The sequence below is a fragment of the Camelus ferus genome, chromosome 11 (assembly GCF_009834535.1).
Source record: "Camelus ferus isolate YT-003-E chromosome 11, BCGSAC_Cfer_1.0, whole genome shotgun sequence".
Lineage (NCBI taxonomy): Eukaryota > Metazoa > Chordata > Mammalia > Artiodactyla > Camelidae > Camelus > Camelus ferus.
This window is the reverse complement of record NC_045706.1, coordinates 29,762,433-29,783,561: the sequence shown is the minus strand read 5'-3', so window position 1 is coordinate 29,783,561 and position 21,129 is coordinate 29,762,433. Positions and strand designations below refer to the sequence as shown.

Below are 21,129 nucleotides of genomic sequence, written 5' to 3'. Positions count from 1 at the left end.
TTGATTGGCGTTCAAATGATTGCATAGTTGGTAAGGGTAGGGGAACCTTGAAAGTACAAGATCACAGCTAGCAGCTAATAGCATATGTTGTTTTCAGAACAACAGGTGGAATCCTTGAGTTGTACACTGTTCAGAATCCAACTACTCAGTGATGTGGGAACATTTCTGAAACTACATTCACAATGACCACCTGGCTTCATTTGGATCCCTGAACCATAGTTACTCCATTTTGATTTTTAACCCATCTTAAACATGTTATCATTAACTATTTTATGTATAGGTAATTATAATATTAGTACAGTACATTAAAATACTTTAAAATTCCTCTTTTTTCAAGGTCAAAGCATTCTAGTATTAGATGTAGCACTGAAATAAACTTTTTTTTAAATAAAAAAACTATAGAATATAATGATTGTCCTCAAAATGATTCATTCCCAACTGGTCACTGATTTGAATATAGAGTTATGAGCCTTTTTTGTCATCAAATTATTTATTTCAGTGATTCTCAATCTTGGCTGCACAGTGGAACAACTTTTTAGAAAAATTATCGATACCTGGACCCCAACCTGTTATAATTAAACCAGAGCCTCCAGATTTGTCATTGGACACAGAGAAAACAAGACTAAAAGAGTTTATTTTTATCACTGGGGCAAAGTCCACACAGAATAGTATACAAAGTGATGTAACTGATTGGTCTCTTTGTACCTCAGAGAGGCACAAGTTGAATTAGCAGGGACTGTAATAACAGCTTTAGATTTCAGGCTCACGGGTCATAGTAAGAAGAGAAAGCATTCATGGATTCAGTTGTGGTCCGGGTGCTTTTTTTTCTCCTGTTTGCTTCTCCTTTCACTCTGGAAACAGAGATCTCAGAAAGGGAAGCGCCCATCTGGACTCACTTCTCTCCCAATTCTTGGAAATATCCTACAGTTAGATGTTAAGAACACAGCAAATCCTTAAGCAACATAAGTAGGTTTTATGATCCTCTAGTGTCTTGCACCGGGTAAGTAAATTAAGTCCAATTTAAAAAATAATGTATATTGCTGTGGGCATGGTTAAAATAGGTCAGATTACATCTGTAAATTTTGATATTTTTCTTGCTTTTTAGCTCTGACATTGTCATAAATAGAGATACAAAATCAATCTGACTTACTGCTTGTCTGCTAAGGTCCAGGAAGAGATTGACCATGTGATTGGCAGACACCGGAGCCCCTGCATGCAGGACAGGAGCCACATGCCCTACACGGATGCTGCTGTGCACGAGATCCAGAGATACACTGACCTCGTCCCCACCAACCTGCCCCATGTGGTGACCTGAGATGTTAATTTCAAAAAAAAAAAAAAAACCTACCTCATCCCCAAGGTAAGATTAGTTTCTCTTATACTGACCTCAGTGGACTTGAAGTTCCCCTTTTCACAGTATGGGTGCAGTCCTCTGGGAACATGAGATGGAGAAATGAAAAAAAAAAAAAGTCATGGATGTGGTGCCTAGATGAGCTGTACTTTGTTTCCAGTTTGGTCTATAAAGCTTTATAGCAGGTTTGAGAACTGGCAGTGTAAGTCCTTCAGATTTCTTCTGCTTCTTTAATATTGTTTGGCTAATAGCTATTTACGTTTCCAAACAAATGTTAGTATCAACTTGCCATTTTTCCAAAACACTCTACTGGGATTTTTATCAGAGTGACATTAGATCTGTTTGAAAAGACTTAACTAAATGGCACGTTGACTCTTTCAATTAGTGAATGTGGTAAAGCCCACATTTTGAAGGACTTTTGTCATGTTCTATTTTTTTGGTGATTTGGCTTGAAAATCTTTCATTTAGTTTTACATAGGTGCTTGTTGTTGTTATAAGTATTTTTAAATGCCTTTTCCATTCTTTTATCTAGAGTATGGAAATATAATTTTTATCATTTGATGACTTTATATGTAGCAACTTGGCCAAATTTAAAATAATTGCTGAAATTTTGTGTTTATGTTAATTGCAATTTCTATATACATTGTCCTGCTATCTGTGTTAATATCTTTATTTCATCCTTGTTTCATTTCTGATCTGTAGGAGAGTGGAGATTAACATCTCGCTATTGAGAATAATGTTGTATGTACTTTTTTAAAGATACTTTTAAAAATCAGATTAGGGAAGTTTACCCACTCATTTTTAATGATTTTTTTTTGGTCATAAACATGTATAGGTTTTTCATATCCATATCTGCATCTTCTGTTATGGTTATATATATTGGCCTCACTTTCCTCACTAAAATACATATTATAAGTCTATGCACACAGCTGGATTTTATTTGCTGCATTTGTTCAGGACTTCTCTGTTTATATCATTGTAGATTTTTGGTTTGTAATTTTTCTTCCTCAGAATTTCCTTGTCATACTTCTGTTATCAAGGTAATGCTAGCATCATAAAATTAGGGAGAAATGTTCCATCATGTGGTGTATTTTTATTGTCTTCCTCTCTCTTACTTGTGGCCTCTTAATTGTATCTTTGAAATGACTAATTACTTTTGGTTAAATATCAATTATTATAAATGAAAAAATGATGAGTTTCAGGTGATGTTTTTCTTCTTCCAGAAAGAGTTCGTCCATCTCCTACTAAGCAGTCAGAATGATGTAATACCTCCTGTTTTGAATAAAATTTGGACATTGACACAGACTAAAATTAATGTTAGTTGTTAGCTTACCTCTCTGAGTCTCTCCCAACTATGCACTTTGAGAAAAATTTTTGTTTTAGCAGATTTCTAATGCTTTCTAACACACAATATCTGTATAGATTCAGCCTGACTCTCTAGTTGGTGTGCTGCAAGCTACTGTCATCCACTTGAAGCTAAGACATACTACTATTAAAATTAGAAAATAATATAATCAAAATTTGTTTTTGTTGAGGAAAGTAACTAATGATATTGGTAGTTTCAAATACTAATGCGAATCTTTGGAGAAGACAGAATTGATGATCATAACTCAGAGGTTATGGGTCTTGTCTCAATGGTTACTGATTTCGTACGGAGGTTCAGACTTCAAGTCCACTATTTTTTCACCAAATGACTCAATAAGAAAAAGACTTTTTAAAACATGTATATTTGAGAATGTATATATGACAATATAATGATCAATATTCCTGATACAGTGGATGTGAGAGATGAACAATCACATTCTGATTCCTAGTGTATTGTTTCCCATTTACTTAGAAATAAGAGGAGAAACAAGTTTGATTAATTATTACCTTAGGCCCCACTATTTTTAAAAGAAAAGTCTTTTTCTAATTTTGTCCTTTTGCAAAAAAATAGTGGACTTGAAGTCCTAACTCTTGTACGAAATTGGTAATCACTGAGACAAGTCCTATAACCTCTTAGTAAAGTCATCAGTTCTGTCTTCTCCAAAGATTGGCATTAGTACTTACAACCTTACCAATCTCGTTATTTACTTTCTTCAGCAAAATACAAATTTTAGTTATATTATTTTCTAATTTTAATAGTTATATTAAATTCCCTTTTGCACAGGCATCCCAGTGTAGAAATACTAATTTTGGGTGGCTGATTCTACGTTTTTACCAATCAGATAATTGCTTTCTTTTATCTAAGGACAGAAGCCACTGAGCTAGGTGGAGATAATGGTCTAAAACAGAAGTTGGTAAACTTTTTCTGTAATGGGCCAGAGTGTAAATATATCAGACTTTGAAGCCTTGAAGTGTCTGATTCCAGTGTTCACTTCTGCTTTTGTAGCATGGAAACAGTCATAGGACATATTTAAACAAATGAGAATAGATATATCCCAATCTTTATGGAAGCTGAAATTTAAATTTCATATGATTTTCATGTGTCACAAAATGTTATTCTTCCTCGATTTTTTCAATTAAAAATTCTTAGCTCATTTTTTAATACAAAAAAAGGTGGTAGGCTGTATTTGCACATGGGTTGTTACTTGTCAATATCTAAGGCTGTCTAATGAAACCCTTTGCAATGCTGTGAGATTGATTTGTGGGTTTTAAAACTTTTGTTTTTGTTTATCTGAAGAACATTTCCCAGCACATAGTCCCAAAGATTTACTCTTGTTTATTTCTAAAATCTTAGTGTTTACATTTAGATCGTTTATCCATTCAGACAATTTTTACTTATGATGGGAAGTAATGATTATACTTCCTTTATTTCGTTATCAACATCCAGTTATTGGAGTAACATTTGATGGAAGTATATTGGCTTTTGTACCTTTTTTTTGTATCTTAATGAAAGATCTTCATATATTACTTGTGTAAAAGTGTACAACGGAATAATTTGAAAAAAAAGAGTTACAGACCTTTTATATGATAAGCAGGGGATGGAGGTTTTCCCCATGTTGGCATTAAATTTTTTTTAAACTTAAAAACACTAAAGACATATGCAAATGTAAGTAATATATAAATTTGTTTACATGTCCACTTTTGCAATGTTGATGGAAAAATTGATCAGCAATTTATAAAAGAAATATAAAATAGTTTTATTTGATCCAAACTGAAGAATGTAGCCCAGGAGACAGCCTCTCAGATAACTCTGAGGAACTGCTCTGGAGAAGCATGGTTTTCTGCACAGTTTCATATCTTTTCAGAACAAAGAACATCAAACTAGTCAGGGATTCATTCCTTCAGAGTTCCAGGAAAAACACATCAGCATGTACACAGCAAGTCCGTATGGCCTTGGCATCTGCAAAGGGAGTCTTATTGTTGAAGGACCTCAAGCACTGGCATCCTTGGGAGGAAGGCATTTAATTATTTTTTAACATGAACATTTTTTATTTCTGGTTAGTTCAGTGCACCTTTATTTTTTATTTTTATTTATTTTTATTTTTTTTAACATTTTTTATTGATTTATAATCATTTTACAATGTTGTGTCAAATTCCAGTGTTCAGCACAATTTTTCAGTCATTCATGGACATATACACACTCATTGTCACATTTTTTTCTCTGTGAGTTATCATAACATTTTGTGTATATTTCCCTGAGTGCACCTTTTTTTTTTTTAATGATTAAACAGATCATAAGATACAAACAGGCTGTTTTAGTTAACATAAAATTAAGTTAAATTATGTAAAAGCCAGATTGACTTCCCCATAACTCAGTATGTGAAAACTTCTTCCATTAGTATCCATTTATCTATCTATCCATCAACACTTCCCTAGTTCAGTATGTTTATCTCAATAACAATGATTTTTGTATTCAGAGCATTAAATAGCATTTATATTCAGGAGTAACATTGATACAGTAATATTATCTAACATACGGTCTATATTTAAAATTTCCCAATTTTCCTGGAATAACCTTGATAGCGTTTCTTTGCAAATCAATGTCCACCCCAAAAACAAGCATATAATTTGGTTATCTTTTCCCTATAGTCTACTGTTATCAGTTCTTTTTGCTCTGTTTGTTTTATTTTGGTACATTTAACTGTGAAGAGTTCAGTTTAGCAGTCATGTAAAATATTCCTTACGCTAGTTTTGTGTGATTGTTTTCTAGAGAGAGATTCCAGTTGTGATTTGGCAAGAGAACCTCATGGGTGCTTTGTGTGTCCCACTGAAATTCACTGAGGAGGCAGGGAGCACATAAGGTCACTTATCCCATTATTGGTTATTCAGTGTTGTTCACATGATAAAGTAGTCTGCCAGAATTCCCCATGGTGGAAGTGCTTTTTTGGAAACATTTAATTAATAAAAATCAATTGCATGGTACTTCAGTATAGTTCTTCTCAATCATTCACCCAACATTTTAAGCATTATTAGATAAAACTTGCTTAAACTAATGATCCTAAGCTGAATTACTGTAAAATGATTGGTCTAGTTTCATCATCCTTTCTGTGTTTCAAATTGAGCATTAATTTGTAATGAATTTACTTCGTATTTTTAAATTCAGACAAACTTAATGGAAATGATAAACACTAATATTTGTTACTGTATTTATTGTTATTATCACAGAAGACGTTATTTTTCATTAAATCAAATGTCTATTTAGAATAGCACTATGAGCAGATAACTCCAGATATTTCAAGGTCTAATAGTGACTTCTATTTTAAACCATAAACTATGTATAAGATGAATGAAATTGAAGTGATAAAATGAAACAGATGGTGGCAATGTACACCAGTGTCCAAATGTGATAAGCAGAATGAATTCATAAGGTCTGGCACCCTAGGACCCATGTACTCACTACTTCAGATGCTACTGACGTCCACGTTAGCAACATCTTGCCTCTAGTCTTAAACTTACCTTTGTGTATTAATTATTCTGTCAGACTCAAAATGGCCTTGTCCTTCTTTGGACCTAGGATTCCTCATCTATAGATCAGATCATAAGATTGGACTAAATGACTTCCAACATTTCTTCTAGCTACATGACTTCTTCATAATTTAGCATATTTTTATCTTTCTAGGGCACAAATGTAAGTAATATCATTGATTTCTGTGCTGCATGATGGAAAAGAATTCCCCAACCCAGAAGTGTCTGATCCTGGCCACTTCCTGGATGAGAATGGCAACTTTAAGAAGACCGACTACTTCATGCCTTTCTCAGCAGGTAATAAAAAGTTACTTTTTTTATTACTCCAGAAGACAAGCTATTTCGGGGGGATCAGTTGGAGCTATGTAGTTCCCACTCTGGGGCTGGTACAAATGTTCTTTCTTTGTGATGATGAGCAGCAATCCCAGTACACACATGCTTTCTCTCCCCATGATACATTCTGATTATTGGACTACCTCACTAGACCTTGGAGAAGTGACCCAGTTCTTCCAAATTCAGAAATAAAATTTGAGCTAGATACTAAAAATATAAGAGAAGTGCATCTTAGCCAAAAGGAACCATGTGTTATAAAACTTGAAACTTCAGGGTGTGTTGGAGATTGATGAGGATTAGATATACTTAGATTAGAGAACAGAGGCTGTAAGGAATGGAAAGAAAGATGTTGGGACCATCAGACCAGGAACATAATTCAGTGAATGTATGTGTGTTCCTAGAAGAAGATTGATGAAAACTTGAAATTATGAAATTGCAGTTATAATGTAAGAATATGAGTGAAGTACTTGGCATAGTGCTGATATTCAATAAATAGTAGTTGAAAGAAGCATACCTGTTTAGATAAGATGTCAGGTGCATAGCATGTGTGTTCACCCTTAGTCCATGTGTCTATTCAATGATCCTGCCTACCATTCAACCATCCATCAAATAGTTACTGCATAGCCTTTTTCTGACAGCCAGAAACACAGTGTTCAAGGACTATGTGTTATCTGTGTTTGTTATTTCAGGGAAATGGATTTGTGCAGGAGAGGGCCTGGCCCACATGGTGCTGTTTTTATTCCTGACCACAATTTTATAAGCATTTACCTTGAAATCTGTGGTTGACCCAAAGGACATTGTCACCACCCCAGTTGCCAATAGGTTAATTTCTGTACCACCTCCTTACCAGCTCTACCTCATTCCTGTGTGAGGAAAGGTAGCTCATATGGCTTCTTCAGTACTGTTGCCTTCAAATACCTCTCATCTGGGGCATCATTCACCTGTTTCCCATCAGTCTTCCCCAAGAATGCTTTCTCTGATCTCTCCTCTCTTCACTGTGTAGTTTCATTGCAAAAATTCATCTGCTGTTCTTTATACTCAATAACATCTGTATCAGCCACCATATATGCTAGTACTTTTATAATATTGAGTAGTACTATGTACGCAGTACTAGGTACTACTTACAAAATAAAATAAGATGAGTAGTGTATGCCAATGCAAGCCATTTCTCATGTTGTAAATAAAAAATTACAATTTGGGTGAGCCAGTTCTCACACTTTCATTCTTTTGCACTTGTTGTAGGTAAGAAAGGATGAAAAAAATGCAAAGAGATCATGCTAGTCCTCATAGTGATATGCACAGAGAAGGCCAAAGGGAACAAGAGCAGAAAAGCTCCCTTGGCTGTGTGCCTAGAGTTATGTGAGGTTTGGATTTGAAAGTGAGAGAAATTGTTTTCAGGAGCACCTTCACCCTGTAGGGAAATACTGAGATCAGCCATGGTGAGAAAGTAAATTCAAAGTAAACCATAGAATGTACAAATGAAAATCAGAACAGAAAGCATCGAAATTGTATGCAGGAAATCACTAGGAAAAAAAACCCAGTGAATCAGTTTCTTTGAAAATATAGAAAAAAAATTATAGAATTGATAAACCCATAGTCAGGCTACCTACCCCCCCAAGCAAGAAGACACAAGTTACACAAGTTGTAATTAAAAGAGGGGACATCTCTTTGATGACATGGACCTTACAGTGATAATAAAGGAATATTAGGAACAACTCTATGTTCACCAACTTGATAACTGAAATGGGACAATTCCTTAAGTACACAGACTTACAGGAAGGAGTAACATCAGTCACATGGCACGATAGTAAGCTCTGAACTCTCCTCCACTGAACACACTGATTCAGAGCAACATGTGAATAAATTTCCTTATTAAAAAAATCCAGAAACTAGTTGAAAGCCTAACGTACTCTTTGTGAATGTGAATCCAGCTATATCAAAGCCAGAAAGAAAAGCAGGGACACATTTTCGACCTAACTACCAACTCCAGCAAAGTGCCATATATTGAGCAGGAGCCCCCAGCTCCCAGATTCTGCCTCAGGAGCAAAGGAGTTGGCATGTACCTCTGGCATTCCAAACGTTTACAACTTTTGAGGGGGAGTTGCATGAGGAACTGGGTTCTATGTTACTTGTCTTGGAGCACTGAGAGGAATCAGCATATTCTAGACACCTACAGATTGCTAGAACAAGAAAAGCAGGCTAGACTAGCACCCAAGTTTGAAAAACCTTCAAACTCTTAGGCTGAGCTGTTTGGTGGGCTAGTCTCCTGCATGAGAATAGTCAGTGAAGACTGTGAGAAGTGACTGTCTAATATACCAATAGTAATGCAGAGTGTCAAGGAAAAATGAAGAAACAGGATATATATGATTTAACTGAAAGATAAGTCAAAGTAACAGTTATAACAATTATCACTGGGTTTAGGTGAACAATAAAAAAGGATGCAAGAAGTTCAACAAAAGAAAATTTAAAAGCCCCAAACAAATAGAGCTGAAGAATACAATAATTGAACTGAGAAGTCTTTAGAGTGTTCAACAACAGAGTAGATCAAGAAGAAAGGATCAGTGAACTAAAAGGTAGGTCATTGGAAATTATTCAGTCAGGGGAGGAAAAAGGAAGAAGAAGGAAAAAAGAAAAGAAGTGTAAGGGACAGATGGAACAGCACTAAGTGAACCAATATATGCAATACAAGAGTCCTAGAAAGGGAAGAGAGAAAGAGAAAAGACTAGAGAGCTTATTCCAAGTAATAATAACAGAAAACTTTCCAAATCTGGGGAAATCATTGGAGGTAAAAATCCTGCACATACAAAGAACTTAAAAAAGCATCTTCCTGAATCAGTTTGTGAGGCTAGCATTACCCAAATTTCTAAAGCAAACAATGAGATTACAAAAGAGGAAACGCACAGACCAATATTTCTCATGAACTTAGATTCAAAAATCCTCAGCAAAATTTCAACAAATCAAATCCAGTAATGTCCCAGTTAAGATTTATTTCAGGTATGCAAGACTGTTTCAATATTTGAAAATTAAATAATGTACCCTGTCCCATCAACATATTAAAGAAGAGAAATGAGAAAACTGTGTACTTATATATGTATAAAAATCATCAGACAAAACCCAAAACTCATTCCTGATAAAAACTCTTAGCAAACTATGAATGGAGGGACAACTTCTTCAACTTGAGAAAGAACATTACAAAAAACATACACCTAACATCACTGTTAATATTGAGAAACTAGAAATTTTCCTGCTATGATCAGGTGTAAGGCAAGATGTCCCCTCTCATCATTTCTTTCTGACCTTATAGTGGAATTCCTAGCTAAAGAATTAAGGCAAAAAAAGGAATTAAGATGTATATTGATTTAAAAGGAAGAAATAAAACTCTTTTTGTTTCAGACAATGTGATAGTGTATGTAGAAAATTGCAAAGATTTTAGAGCCTCCTGGAACTAATAAGGAATTTTACCGTGGTTGAAGTATACAATGATAACGTACAACCATCAATTTCTTTCTTATATCCTAGCAATGAACAATTGGAATTTGACAATTAAACACAATATTATATACAATAAAAAAAGAAATACTTAGATATGTATCTTGCAAAATCTGCCCAAGTTCTATTTGAAGAAAACTATAAAATGCTGATGAAGGAAACCAAAGAGGATCTAAGTAATTGGGAATATAGTCCACATCCATCAATAAGAGGTCTCAATATTGTTTAGTTTTCATTTCTACCCAGTTTAATCTGTAGGTTCTATGTGATCCTAATCAAAATCTCAACATTTTTTTTTAGATGTCAACAGTGTTTTATAAGGTATATATGGACAAGTTAGAGACCCAGAATAGTCAACACAGTATTGAAGAACAGAGTCAGAGCACTGACACTATCTTACTTCAAGACTTGCTCTAAATCTACAGTGATCAAGATAGTATGGTATTGATGAAAGCATAGACTAATAATTCAGTGGAAAGAAGAGAGTCCAGAAATAGGTAGATACAAATATAGTCAATATAGTCAACTCATCTTTGACAAGGAGGAAAGCAGTTCAGCAGAAAAGGATAGTCTTTTCAACAAATGCTCCTGTAAATTCTAAATATCCTCTCTCTTAAACACACACAAAGATACACACACGTGATTTTATACCCTTCACAAATGTTAACTCAAATTTAGAATCATAAATATAAATGTAAAATGCAAAACTGTAAAACTCCTAGAAAATAATGTGTAAGAAAATACTAGATGACCTTGGTTTTGACATAGATTTTTATGTATATCACTAAAGGTACAATCCACGAAAAACTTGTTAATTTAGATTTCATTAAAGTAACAACTTCTGCTCTGTGAAAGACACTGTCAAGGGAATGAGAGGAGAAGCTATTGACTGGGAAAAAAACATTTGCAAAAGACATCTGATGCAGGACTTCTATCCAAAATGTTCTAAGAAAACTTAAAACTCAACAATCAGAAATACAACAACCCAATTTAAAAATGGGCAAAATATCTGAACGGACACCTCACCAAAGTAGATACATAAATGGAAAATAAGCATATGAAGATACTCAACATCATATATTATTAGGGACTTGCAAACAAAAATAACAATGGGATACCACCACAGACATATAGGATGGCTAAAATCCAAATCATTGACAAAACAGAACATTGGCAAGGACGTGGAGGCAGCAAGGACCATTGGTCATTGTTGGTGGGATTACAAAATGGTATCACCACTTTGGAAGACAGCTGTTTTTTGCAAAACTGAACATATGTTTCCCATATAAAACAGTCTGTGGTATTTACCCAAAGAGTTGATAATTTATGCCTATATAAAAACCTGCACTTGGATGTTTATAGTTGCTTTATTCATAATTGCCAATACTTGGAAACAGCCAAGATGCCCTTCAATAGGTGAATGGATTAACAAACTTTAGTGCATCCATACAATTGAATATTATTTCATTGTTAGAAAAAAAATAAGCTATCTAACCATGAAAACACATGGAAGAACTTTATGAGAATAAGTGAGAGAAACCGATCTGAAGTCTACATACTGCGATTCCAACTATATGACTTTCTGGAAAAGGCAAAATTACAGATACAGTAAAAAGATCAGTGGTTGCCAGGGATTTGGTATGAGGGAAGGATGAATAAGTGAATCACAGAGCATTTGTAGGGCAGTGCAGCTATTCTGTATGATAGTACATTGGTGAATATAAATCATAATGGTTTTCTCAAAACCCATAGAATATATGACACATAGTGTAAAACTTACATAAACCATGGACTTTAATTGATAGTGCTGTCAGTGTTTGTTCATTGATTGAAACAAATGCACCATTGCTGGTGAGGGTTGTTGATCGGGGAGGCTTTGTGGTATGGTAAGGTTGTATACTGAAACTGTTCTTTCTGACAAGTTTTGCTGTGAACCTAAAGCTTCCTTAAGAAAATAAATTCTAAATTAAGTGAAATATGCAAGATTTGCATTCCTCAGTGATTGTGGAGGGTTTAATGTTGATGCCATCTGGATAACATGGACCACAATGGGAATTCTATTTGATGTGAGGTATCACTAAACAGGGAGTTGAAAAACCCAAGATAAGGAATCGTACTGATGCTCTGGTCACACTTTATCTCATTGAGACATACATTGTTCACTTGAAAAAAATAAACGTCAGATGAGTTGATCTCAGAGATCCATTCTATCCTTAAATTATCTATGACTCTTTCATTCCATTAAAAGGAAGAGCCAGTCTGAAGCGTCAGCAGAAAGGAGGAGGTGCAGAGCAGGACGGCTCTTAGTCAAGGAATAAAATGGTTGCTAAAAGAGAGTGACTGAGCTTTTTTTAAGCTGGTGTGGTTCAGTGAGAGTTAGAGGCATGTGTAAGGTAGGCGGCAAGTTAGTGCTTCAGTTTTTCCTGGTTAAAGTATTCATGAGACCTGAGTGCATTCAAGTTCTAAAGGTTACAAAACTAAACTTTCCTGACCTTCTAATTTAGATAAGTAGGTGCTGTAATTATTAACTATCTTAATATTTATTTTGAAAGTCACTGATAAGGGTGAATCATGAAATATTGAGCAATGTATCAGTTGACTAAAGTCCGCTCAGAAGAGAGTATAATACAGATAGAGGTGATTGGTCACTTTATGAGTAAAAGGGCCACAAGTCAATTAGCAGTAAATGATGGTGTAGCCCGTTGAACAGTTCTTTTTGCTTTAAAGGAAGAATCTAACACCCGCGGATATGGGTTCCAATCTGAGCTCTACTACCTGTAGTCTGTGTCTTTGCCTCGTGTGCTGAATCTCAGAGAACCTGCTTCTTCATCCCTAAGATGGGATAATTTACGTTAGACAAATTGATGAAATCAAAAGAGAGATGATGGGCAAGAAAATTCTGTGTAAATTGTCAATCTCCCTAGTAACATGAGGGCTAAAACGTTTTGGAACTGGGGGTTTGACAGAAGTTAATTTTTCCTTAATAAATAGCTTAAAAATAATAGTGCTAACATTTAGAACAAATATGTGGACACTTGTATAGAATTCAGATTTGTGCACATATTGTCATTATTGATCTAGTAATTATATCGTTCCAGAGATACTTAGATCCTCTCGAGCCCTGCAGTTCCTCTCCGGTTTAGTTGTGCATGTTGGGGTGCTTCTGTGCTGTGGGTACATATAATGAGAGCCCCACCTTCTCTCCAGTACTGCTTTGCAACTGTTGTTCCTTCTATAATTTCCCTTCTTGGTTTGCATCGTTCAGTCCATTATTTCTCACAATGACAGACTGGAAAACAACAGGGCAAGCTATGTATGGAAGTGACTGCAAGATGGGGAAAGATGGTATCTCAAGCTGTACTTACCAAGTTCTTTTTCAGTTACATTGAAATTTTGAGATTAAGTCTTTTTACTGAGTTACACTGAGCAAATTTCATCTCTGCAGTGAGAGAGAGGAAGAAACCCTCTATTTTTTCTTGTCTTGAGAACCTGTGGCTCTGTTATCTTTGGACTCTTACATTAATGTGAAGCCAGTTATTTTGTGAACAGTCATTGGGGTGTATATTCAGAGAAACTTGTGTTTGGGAGGTTTTGATTTGTTTTGCTAAAATTTTTTCTTGAGACAGCTGTAATTAGTGTATGCAAAACCCAGAATAAAACAAGACATCATAATGGGCTTTGCAGAGTAAACTTTTTTTTTATATACAAGGCATAAAATAACTGACTGCCCCAAAAGGCATAAATTCCCAATTAGTCATGAATCTAAGAATGTAGAATTTTGAGCATTTTTCGTAAGTCATTTATTTCAGTGTTTCTTAATCCTGGCTGTACATTTTAACCACCTGAGTTTTGTTTTTCTTCCCTTTTTTAACTGCCATTACTGGAATCCAACCAGTTCAATTAAACCAAAATCTCCACAATAGGCACTATAAAGGGGGGTGAGACTAAAGAACATTATTTTTGTCTTTGTTGTTTGACTACTAAAGTCCACTCAGAAGAGAGTATAAAATGGAAGATGATTAGTCACTTTATGAGTCAAAGAGGCATGAGTCAGTTATCAGAGAGTGTTGTAAAAGCTTTGGATTTCAAGCTCATAATTGAGTAAGAAAGAAAAGAAAGCTTCAGTGGATTCACTTGTGGTCCTGGTGTACTGTCTGTCCCATAAATATATGGGAATTGGTGTACCAACTACCCAGGCCACTGCCTGGTACCTTACAGACTGTGTAAGTGTCAGGTAAAATAATCATTTTCATATTATGTACAGTTTGGAAATATTTGAAGGCGTATGTTGCAGAAAGCTAATAAAGTACACGGTAGCTGGGCATGTGTGCATGTTCAGCATTGGTAATGGGGGTGGGGAGGGTTGGAAAAGAACACCCCCCCCCCCACCTCTGCCAGCAGAGCTTGGTCCATCTATAAGGCTGGCAAGTGTCAGCTTATTCCTCCTTGCCTAGGACCTCCCTCCTAGTCTCTGTTTCCCCTCCTGGTAGGAATTGTGTCCAGCAGTGGAAAGAAGTGGAAGGAGATCTGGCTCTTCTCCCTCAGGACCCCACGGAATTTCAGGATGGGGAAGAGGAGCATTGAGGACTGTGTTCAAGAGGAAGCCTGCTGCCTTGTGGAGGAGTTGAGGAAAACCAACGGTGGTGAGTCTGTACTCTATAACTGACCTTAACAGTCTGCTCACTTTTCTAGTGACATCCTTGGAAACAGTTCATGGGCGCCACATCTTTCATATGGGTAGTGGTGTGTGCAGGAGGGAGAGAGAAGAGAGAGAGTCATGGGGGCTTTTGTGTATCCATGTAGTGTGTGTACACCCATGCAGTGTATTGTGCATAAAGTGTGGGTATAAAAGATCATTTAATCCTATTCTGTTCCAGGTTTTTGTTGGTTGGTTTGTTTTTAAACTACTTTTTGAGTCATTTTTCTAAGAATGAAAGAATAATGTTTTCTGCAAATGTGGGTTATGTATTTCAGAACATTACACCAGAGAATACTTGTTAAGTGGGTTAAGTGGACAAGATGGTAATGACCTCATAACATCCTTAGGGAGTATGAGACAAGCAACACATGCTTTCACTTAATTTACCATATTCATATGATCAACCTAATTGATATGCCATGTGAGAGTTTATTCTGGGATCCCTGCCTACAGTTCTGGCCTATATTGACAGCTTTCTAAGGTTTTAGGGAGATTTTTGTGCAATTCTTGAGTATTTTGATTTCTCTGTGAACACAGCACTATTTCAAAAATATCAGTGTTAATTATTTATTATTACCAAATGCTCATTATATTATCTATATATTTTGAGTAAATACTACAGAATAATTCTGCAAAATACACAATTACCAAGTTAAATGTGATTTATTTAACTAGATTTCAACTATTATCAATAATTCTTTACTTTTTCTTACTGAAAGATAATTTAACTCTGTTTTCAGTTTTGCTTGTCTTTTTCCTCATCCTTTTTGGATTTTCATTACAAATTTATGGAAGTATTTCCCTCCCACTGCCAGCTCTGGTAATCTGTGGAGTGCATGTCACAGTGCTTGTGATGTTCAGCTTATATTCCAAATGACACTATTTTTAAAAAGTTCTCTCTTCCAAATGAAGTGAAGGGAATATATGATAATAAGATTTTACCTGGGAATCACATGTACATGAAGAAATTTTTGAAGTTTCCCAAGTTCCCTTTACCTTCATAGCTAAAAAATACTTTCTGAGAGCCTAGAGTTCTCAGGGTTTAAAGGAGTCTGACATAGAAGCAGATATCTCAATAGGGTTTCTATCATTTGATGCTCTTACAGTGTCCTTACAACACTCTTGATTCAGATCATCCCTAATTTTGTCAATAAATGTGAGTTTCAGAGTTTTATGTACAAAGTTTACTGATCGTTTGATTACAACAATTTTATTTTATAGATCTCTTACCATAAATATAAAACCATCATTTATGAAATGATAGACCTGTCCTAGGTGATTGTTAAATTTTAATATTTATTCATACATACTATTCTGTTGTTAGCTAACAGAAATATATCACAGAGAGTCATAAGATTGTGCCTTAGTCCAAATATATTAAATATGTGGATTGATTAGAGATGATGGACATTTATTTCCTAGGGAAGGAAATTATCTTATTATTTTTAATAATGAAATCAGAAACAAACATTCCACTTATCAATATAATTTTTTGTTTGCCCTACCTGGGCTTTATGTTTGATATAAAAATTCTCATTTTATATTCATAAGATAGATTTTGTAAACAAATCTTATAATTTCTGTTCATTTGTATTAGTGTTTTTTCTCATACATTATGCACTTTCTACACTTGTTCCTTCAGTTCCTCGATTTCTCTCTTTAATTTCTTCTCTACTGATTCTACACACAAGTTTTTCAACTATTCGTTATATATAGAAAGTTTTGAAGTCCCTAACTATTGCTTCCCTTTTCATATCAGTGATTTAATGTCTGTAGGATTTACAGACAGATGTAATTTTGCACTGATAACTTGAATTCTTATATATTATTTTACAAATGGCCTCTTTAAATGTTTTTTCCTATTTTCGTTCTAAAAAGGGTGTAAATAAAGGCTGTGGATTTGAATTGAATAGAGAAGACATTATTTAATTACATTGTAATGTTCAACTCAAGTTCAACATAAAAGTGATGTGTTGACTGTGAAAAACTCTGTTTTCAGTTTTGCTTGTCCTTTTCCTCATATTTCTCAAAAAACAAAATAGAACTGAGATATGAGCCAGCAGTTCCACTCCTGGTATGTATCCAAAGAAAAAGAAAACACTAATTGGAAAGGATACATGCATCCCAGTGTTCATAGAAGCAGTATTTATAATGGCCAAGATGTGGAAGCAACCAAAGTGTCCATCAACAGATGGATGAATAAGAAGACACAGTGTACACACACACACACACACACACACACACACACACACACACACACACACACACACACACACACAATGGAATACTACTCAGCCACAAAAACGAAAGAAATATTGCCATTTGTAGCAACATGGCTGGACTTGGAAGGCATTATGCTTAATGAAATGTCAGACAGAGAAAGACATGCATGATATCATTCATATACGGAATCTAAAAAAATACAACAAAACGGTAAATAAAATAGATGCAGAGTCCTGGAAGAGAACAAATTAGTGCTTACAAGTGGGGAGAGGAGAGGGGATGGGGCAATAAGAGGAGTAGGGGATTTAAAAGAACAAACTATTTTCTATAAAATAAGCTATAAGGATATATTGTACAACAAGAGGAATACAACAAATATTTTATAGTAAGTATGAATGGAATATAACCTTTAAAAATTGTGAATTACTATGTCATACACCTGCAAGTTCTGTAATACTATATACATCAACTATACTTCAATAAAAATATGTGAAAATTTAAAAACAAAGTATACAATTCAGTGAGATGTAACTCATTCACAATGTGGTGTACCCATGGTTACTGTCTAGCTCCAAATCATTTTAATTACTCTAAAAGGAAATCCTCTACCCATTAAGCAGTCATTGCCCATTCCTCCCTCCCTCCAGCTCCTGACAATGACTCATCTGTTTCTGTTGAATAGATTTGCCAGCTGTCATTTTTAATCAGATCAGCCTGTATTTAATAAAGTCCTATAAACAGATTCCAAATGTATCTGACTTAAGAGCCAGCAGAGGCTCCCATTTTAAACTATAATCCACATATGAGATGTATGAAAACTGAAGTGATGAAATAGAGCAAAGGGTTGGACAGAAGCAGTGTCTAAACATTGTGGTAAGTAAGGAGATTCAGAGATCTAGCACCCAAGTACCCAAATACTCAGTATTTCAAATGCTGTTGGAGTGAGGGAGGGTATAGCTCAGTGGTAGAGTACGTGCTTAACATGCATGAGGTTCTGGGTTCAATCCCTAGTACCTCCATGAAAAATTAAATGAATTAACCTAATTACCTCCCTCCCCCCTCAGAAAAAAGTAGAAATAAATGCTATTGGAGTCCACTTTAGTAACATCACTGACACTGGTCTTAAACTCATCCCTGTTATTACTTGCTGTGTCTGGGTGGAAATGCTACTGCCCTCCTTTGGACCTAGGATTCCGCATCTGTAGATCAAAAGATGGGACTAAACGATTTGCAAAATTTCTTCCAGCTCTAGCACTTTGTTATAACTCATTTTATCTTCATCTGTTCATTCCAAGGCATGACAATATTAAAATCGCTGACTTCTGTGCTACATAAAGACAAAGAATTCCCCTACCAAGAGGTGTTTGACCCTGCCCACTTCTTGGATGTTAGTAGCAGCTTTAAGAAGGGTGACTGCCTCGTGGCTTTCTCAGCAGGTAATAAAAGTTACTTTCCTAAGGTACTCTAGGGGACAAGTTACCTTTTGGGGATCACTTGGAACTTAGATAATGACCATTCTGGGGCTGGTAAAATTGCTCGTTTCCCATAATCACAGGTACCACTCTCCTCTCTCATCATCCATCACCAATATTAGAACTTTGAGGAGGTGACCCAGTTCTCCTAAAGTGAGAAAGCTCAAAAATAAGTTGGTTGAATTCTGCCTCTAGATGTATCACTGAGCTACCCACGGGCTCCTCTTAGCAGGTGAAACTCATTTAGACTTCTTTTGCCTGCCATGAGTAAGGTATATAGGTTAACAAGTTTGAGTATTTTCTGTGTGATATCCCTCACTTTCCAGGCTGAGCTCTGGGGTTGCAAGTATCCAAAGCACAGAATGGCACCAAAGTGGCTCACATCCTACTTAGGGAAGCAGGTTAGTAAACAGATCAATGTAATTCATTAAGCATAGTGTTGTGAGAGAGGAGAGCACAGGCTGCCAGGAGACCAGAGGGGAAGCTGCCTGCTTTCTCATCACTCGTACCCCACAGTGAGGCCTCAAATGGATAAGCAGCATTCTAATAGCAGAAAGATAGCTGCCTCAGAGGAACAAGGAAAAAAGAGAGGACAGGGCACTTTTACAGGAACAGGACTTTTCCTGTAGATTGAGAAGATTGGAAACTATCATGGTAGTGTCAGGAAGTTCTTGGGAATGTGGCAGGATACTGTGCAGTGGTTCCAGAGCACCGTGATCTTCCTCCACTCTTGATCAGAGGTCTTGGATGTTGGGTCTTCACAGCTACAGTGTGTGCTGATTTCTGGCTACAGAGCCACCTTCATTTATTCAGTGGTTTTTGATGCCTGCTTTGGGTCTTGCTCTGAGTATACCGAGATGTCAAGGACTGAGCCCTCTCCAAGGAATGCACATTTCAGCATAGCAGAAAATAAATAAGCAGAGAATTTCAACTCAAGGTGATCCATGCTTCAGTTGAAGTGTGAGAGTGATGCTGAGGAAACCCAGGGTGGGCAAAATTCTGTTGCCTGTGAAGATCACAAAGATCATAAAGAGGAAATGACACGGGACCTAGGTCCTGAAGGAGGTATAAGAGAAGTGCATCTTAGCCAAATGGAACAGCACAAGACAAAGCTAGAAACTCCGTGGTGTGTTAGGAATTGATGAGTGGATATGGCTAGTGCTGAGACTAGAGGGTATGAAGAATGGAAGGAATGATAGGGAGCATCAGACTGGGAACAAAATATGAAGGACCAGTTTAATCCATATTTGGACCTCATCCCATGGAACAGATGGGAGAGACATTTAATATTTTAAAGTGGGAGAGTGACACATTTCGACACATGCTTTTAAAAGCACAGGAAGGAAAAGAATCTTTGGCTGAGTTTCGTGCCAGAGGTAGAAAGGGAAACAGATAACACAACTTCCCTCCCCTCAGTCCTTCTATCTTCAACCCACCTGGACAAGCAGAGTTGGGGGGGGTGTTTCTACGAAGATTGATGGAAATTGGAAATGGAAAAGAGCAGTTACAATGTGGGAATACATAATGAAGTGCTTGATGTAGAGCTGATATTCAAATATTTGTTGAATTTAATGTTCAGCATATTAGGTGACTAGTGAGTGGCTCCATCCTTCTGTCCATCTGTCTCTTAAACCATCCTTCCAGCCCTCTGTCTAGTCAGTCATTCATTAAATAGTTACTGTGTACATTTTGTTACAGTTCCAAACATACTGGTCTAGGAACAAAACCCCTCTGTGTGTTATTTTCAAGAAAATGAATGTATCTTGGAGAGGGCCTGGCCCAAATGGAGCTGTTTTTATACCTGACCAGTATTTTAAAGAAATTTACCCTGGAATCTGTGGTTGTCCCAAAGGTTATCAACACCACTGTGATTTCTAGCAGGTTTGGCCATGTGCCGCCCTTGTACCAGTACTGCTTCACCAATCCGGCTGCTCCTGTGCTGTTGTCTCTAACTCCCCCTTTTCTTTCTTTCAACCAGGAGTGCTTTCGCTGACCTCCCATCTCATATCTCCTCATTCCATCAATATCCAGTGAACATCCAGCCTCCATTGTAGGTGAGATTCCTGAATTTTATTGAATAAATATATGCGCTAACACTTCTTTTGGCCACCACAAATGCTAACACTTATCTAATACTGACTTAGTACTATGTTATCACTGTGAAACACAGAAGAATGAGGAGTATAAGCCACTACTCAGCCATTTGTCCTCTGCATGTTCTAAATAAAAAACCTCAGTATTTGCTGAGCCTGTTCTCAGACTTTCCTTCTTTGTACGTAACACAGGTAAGAAATGGAAGAAAATAGAGTCCAAAGAGGCCTTACTTCTCCTTAATGATGAGCACTGAGGTACATAGGGAAAGAGGCCAGAAAAACTCCCTTGGCTGAGTGTCTCCTACAGTTACTTGAGGTTTGGATTTGAAAGTGAGAGAAATTGTATTCAGGAGCAGCTCCAACCTGTAGGGAAACAATGAGAAGATCAGCAGTGGGAGAAATGAACAATAAGGGTTGGAACTCATTTCTTGGCTTTGGTGTCACTGTGAATGCTAATTAAAGACATACCATGTTCTCATTACTACATGTTTCAAGGTTACAGTCAAATATTAACATATGCTTTCATTTTCCTAATCATGTGTTCTAAGTGTTACTCTTTTCTCTGTGAACAAGAACAAA

The 21,129-nt window shown here is 36.2% G+C and overlaps 2 protein-coding genes across 2 annotated transcripts in view; both read left to right on the top strand.

Moving 5' to 3' along the window:
- Positions 1 to 721: 721 nt before the first annotated feature.
- On the top strand, positions 722 to 20,731 carry LOC116667109 (cytochrome P450 2C28-like). Its single transcript, XM_032491289.1, has 6 exons — positions 722 to 1,000; positions 1,166 to 1,360; positions 6,396 to 6,538; positions 14,554 to 14,706; positions 18,281 to 18,421; positions 20,436 to 20,731. The coding sequence occupies exons 3-6, from the start codon at positions 6,523 to 6,525 to the stop codon at positions 20,489 to 20,491; spliced, it is 366 nt and encodes a 121-aa protein (XP_032347180.1). The 5' UTR covers positions 722 to 1,000; positions 1,166 to 1,360; positions 6,396 to 6,522; the 3' UTR covers positions 20,492 to 20,731.
- The window catches only part of LOC102520945 (cytochrome P450 2C18-like), a 56,850-nt gene continuing 56,012 nt past the window's right edge, over positions 20,292 to 21,129 (top strand). The window contains exon 1 of the mRNA XM_032491287.1: positions 20,292 to 20,511. The gene's annotated coding sequence lies outside the window, so the exon portion shown is untranslated. The remainder of the gene's footprint in view (positions 20,512 to 21,129) is intronic.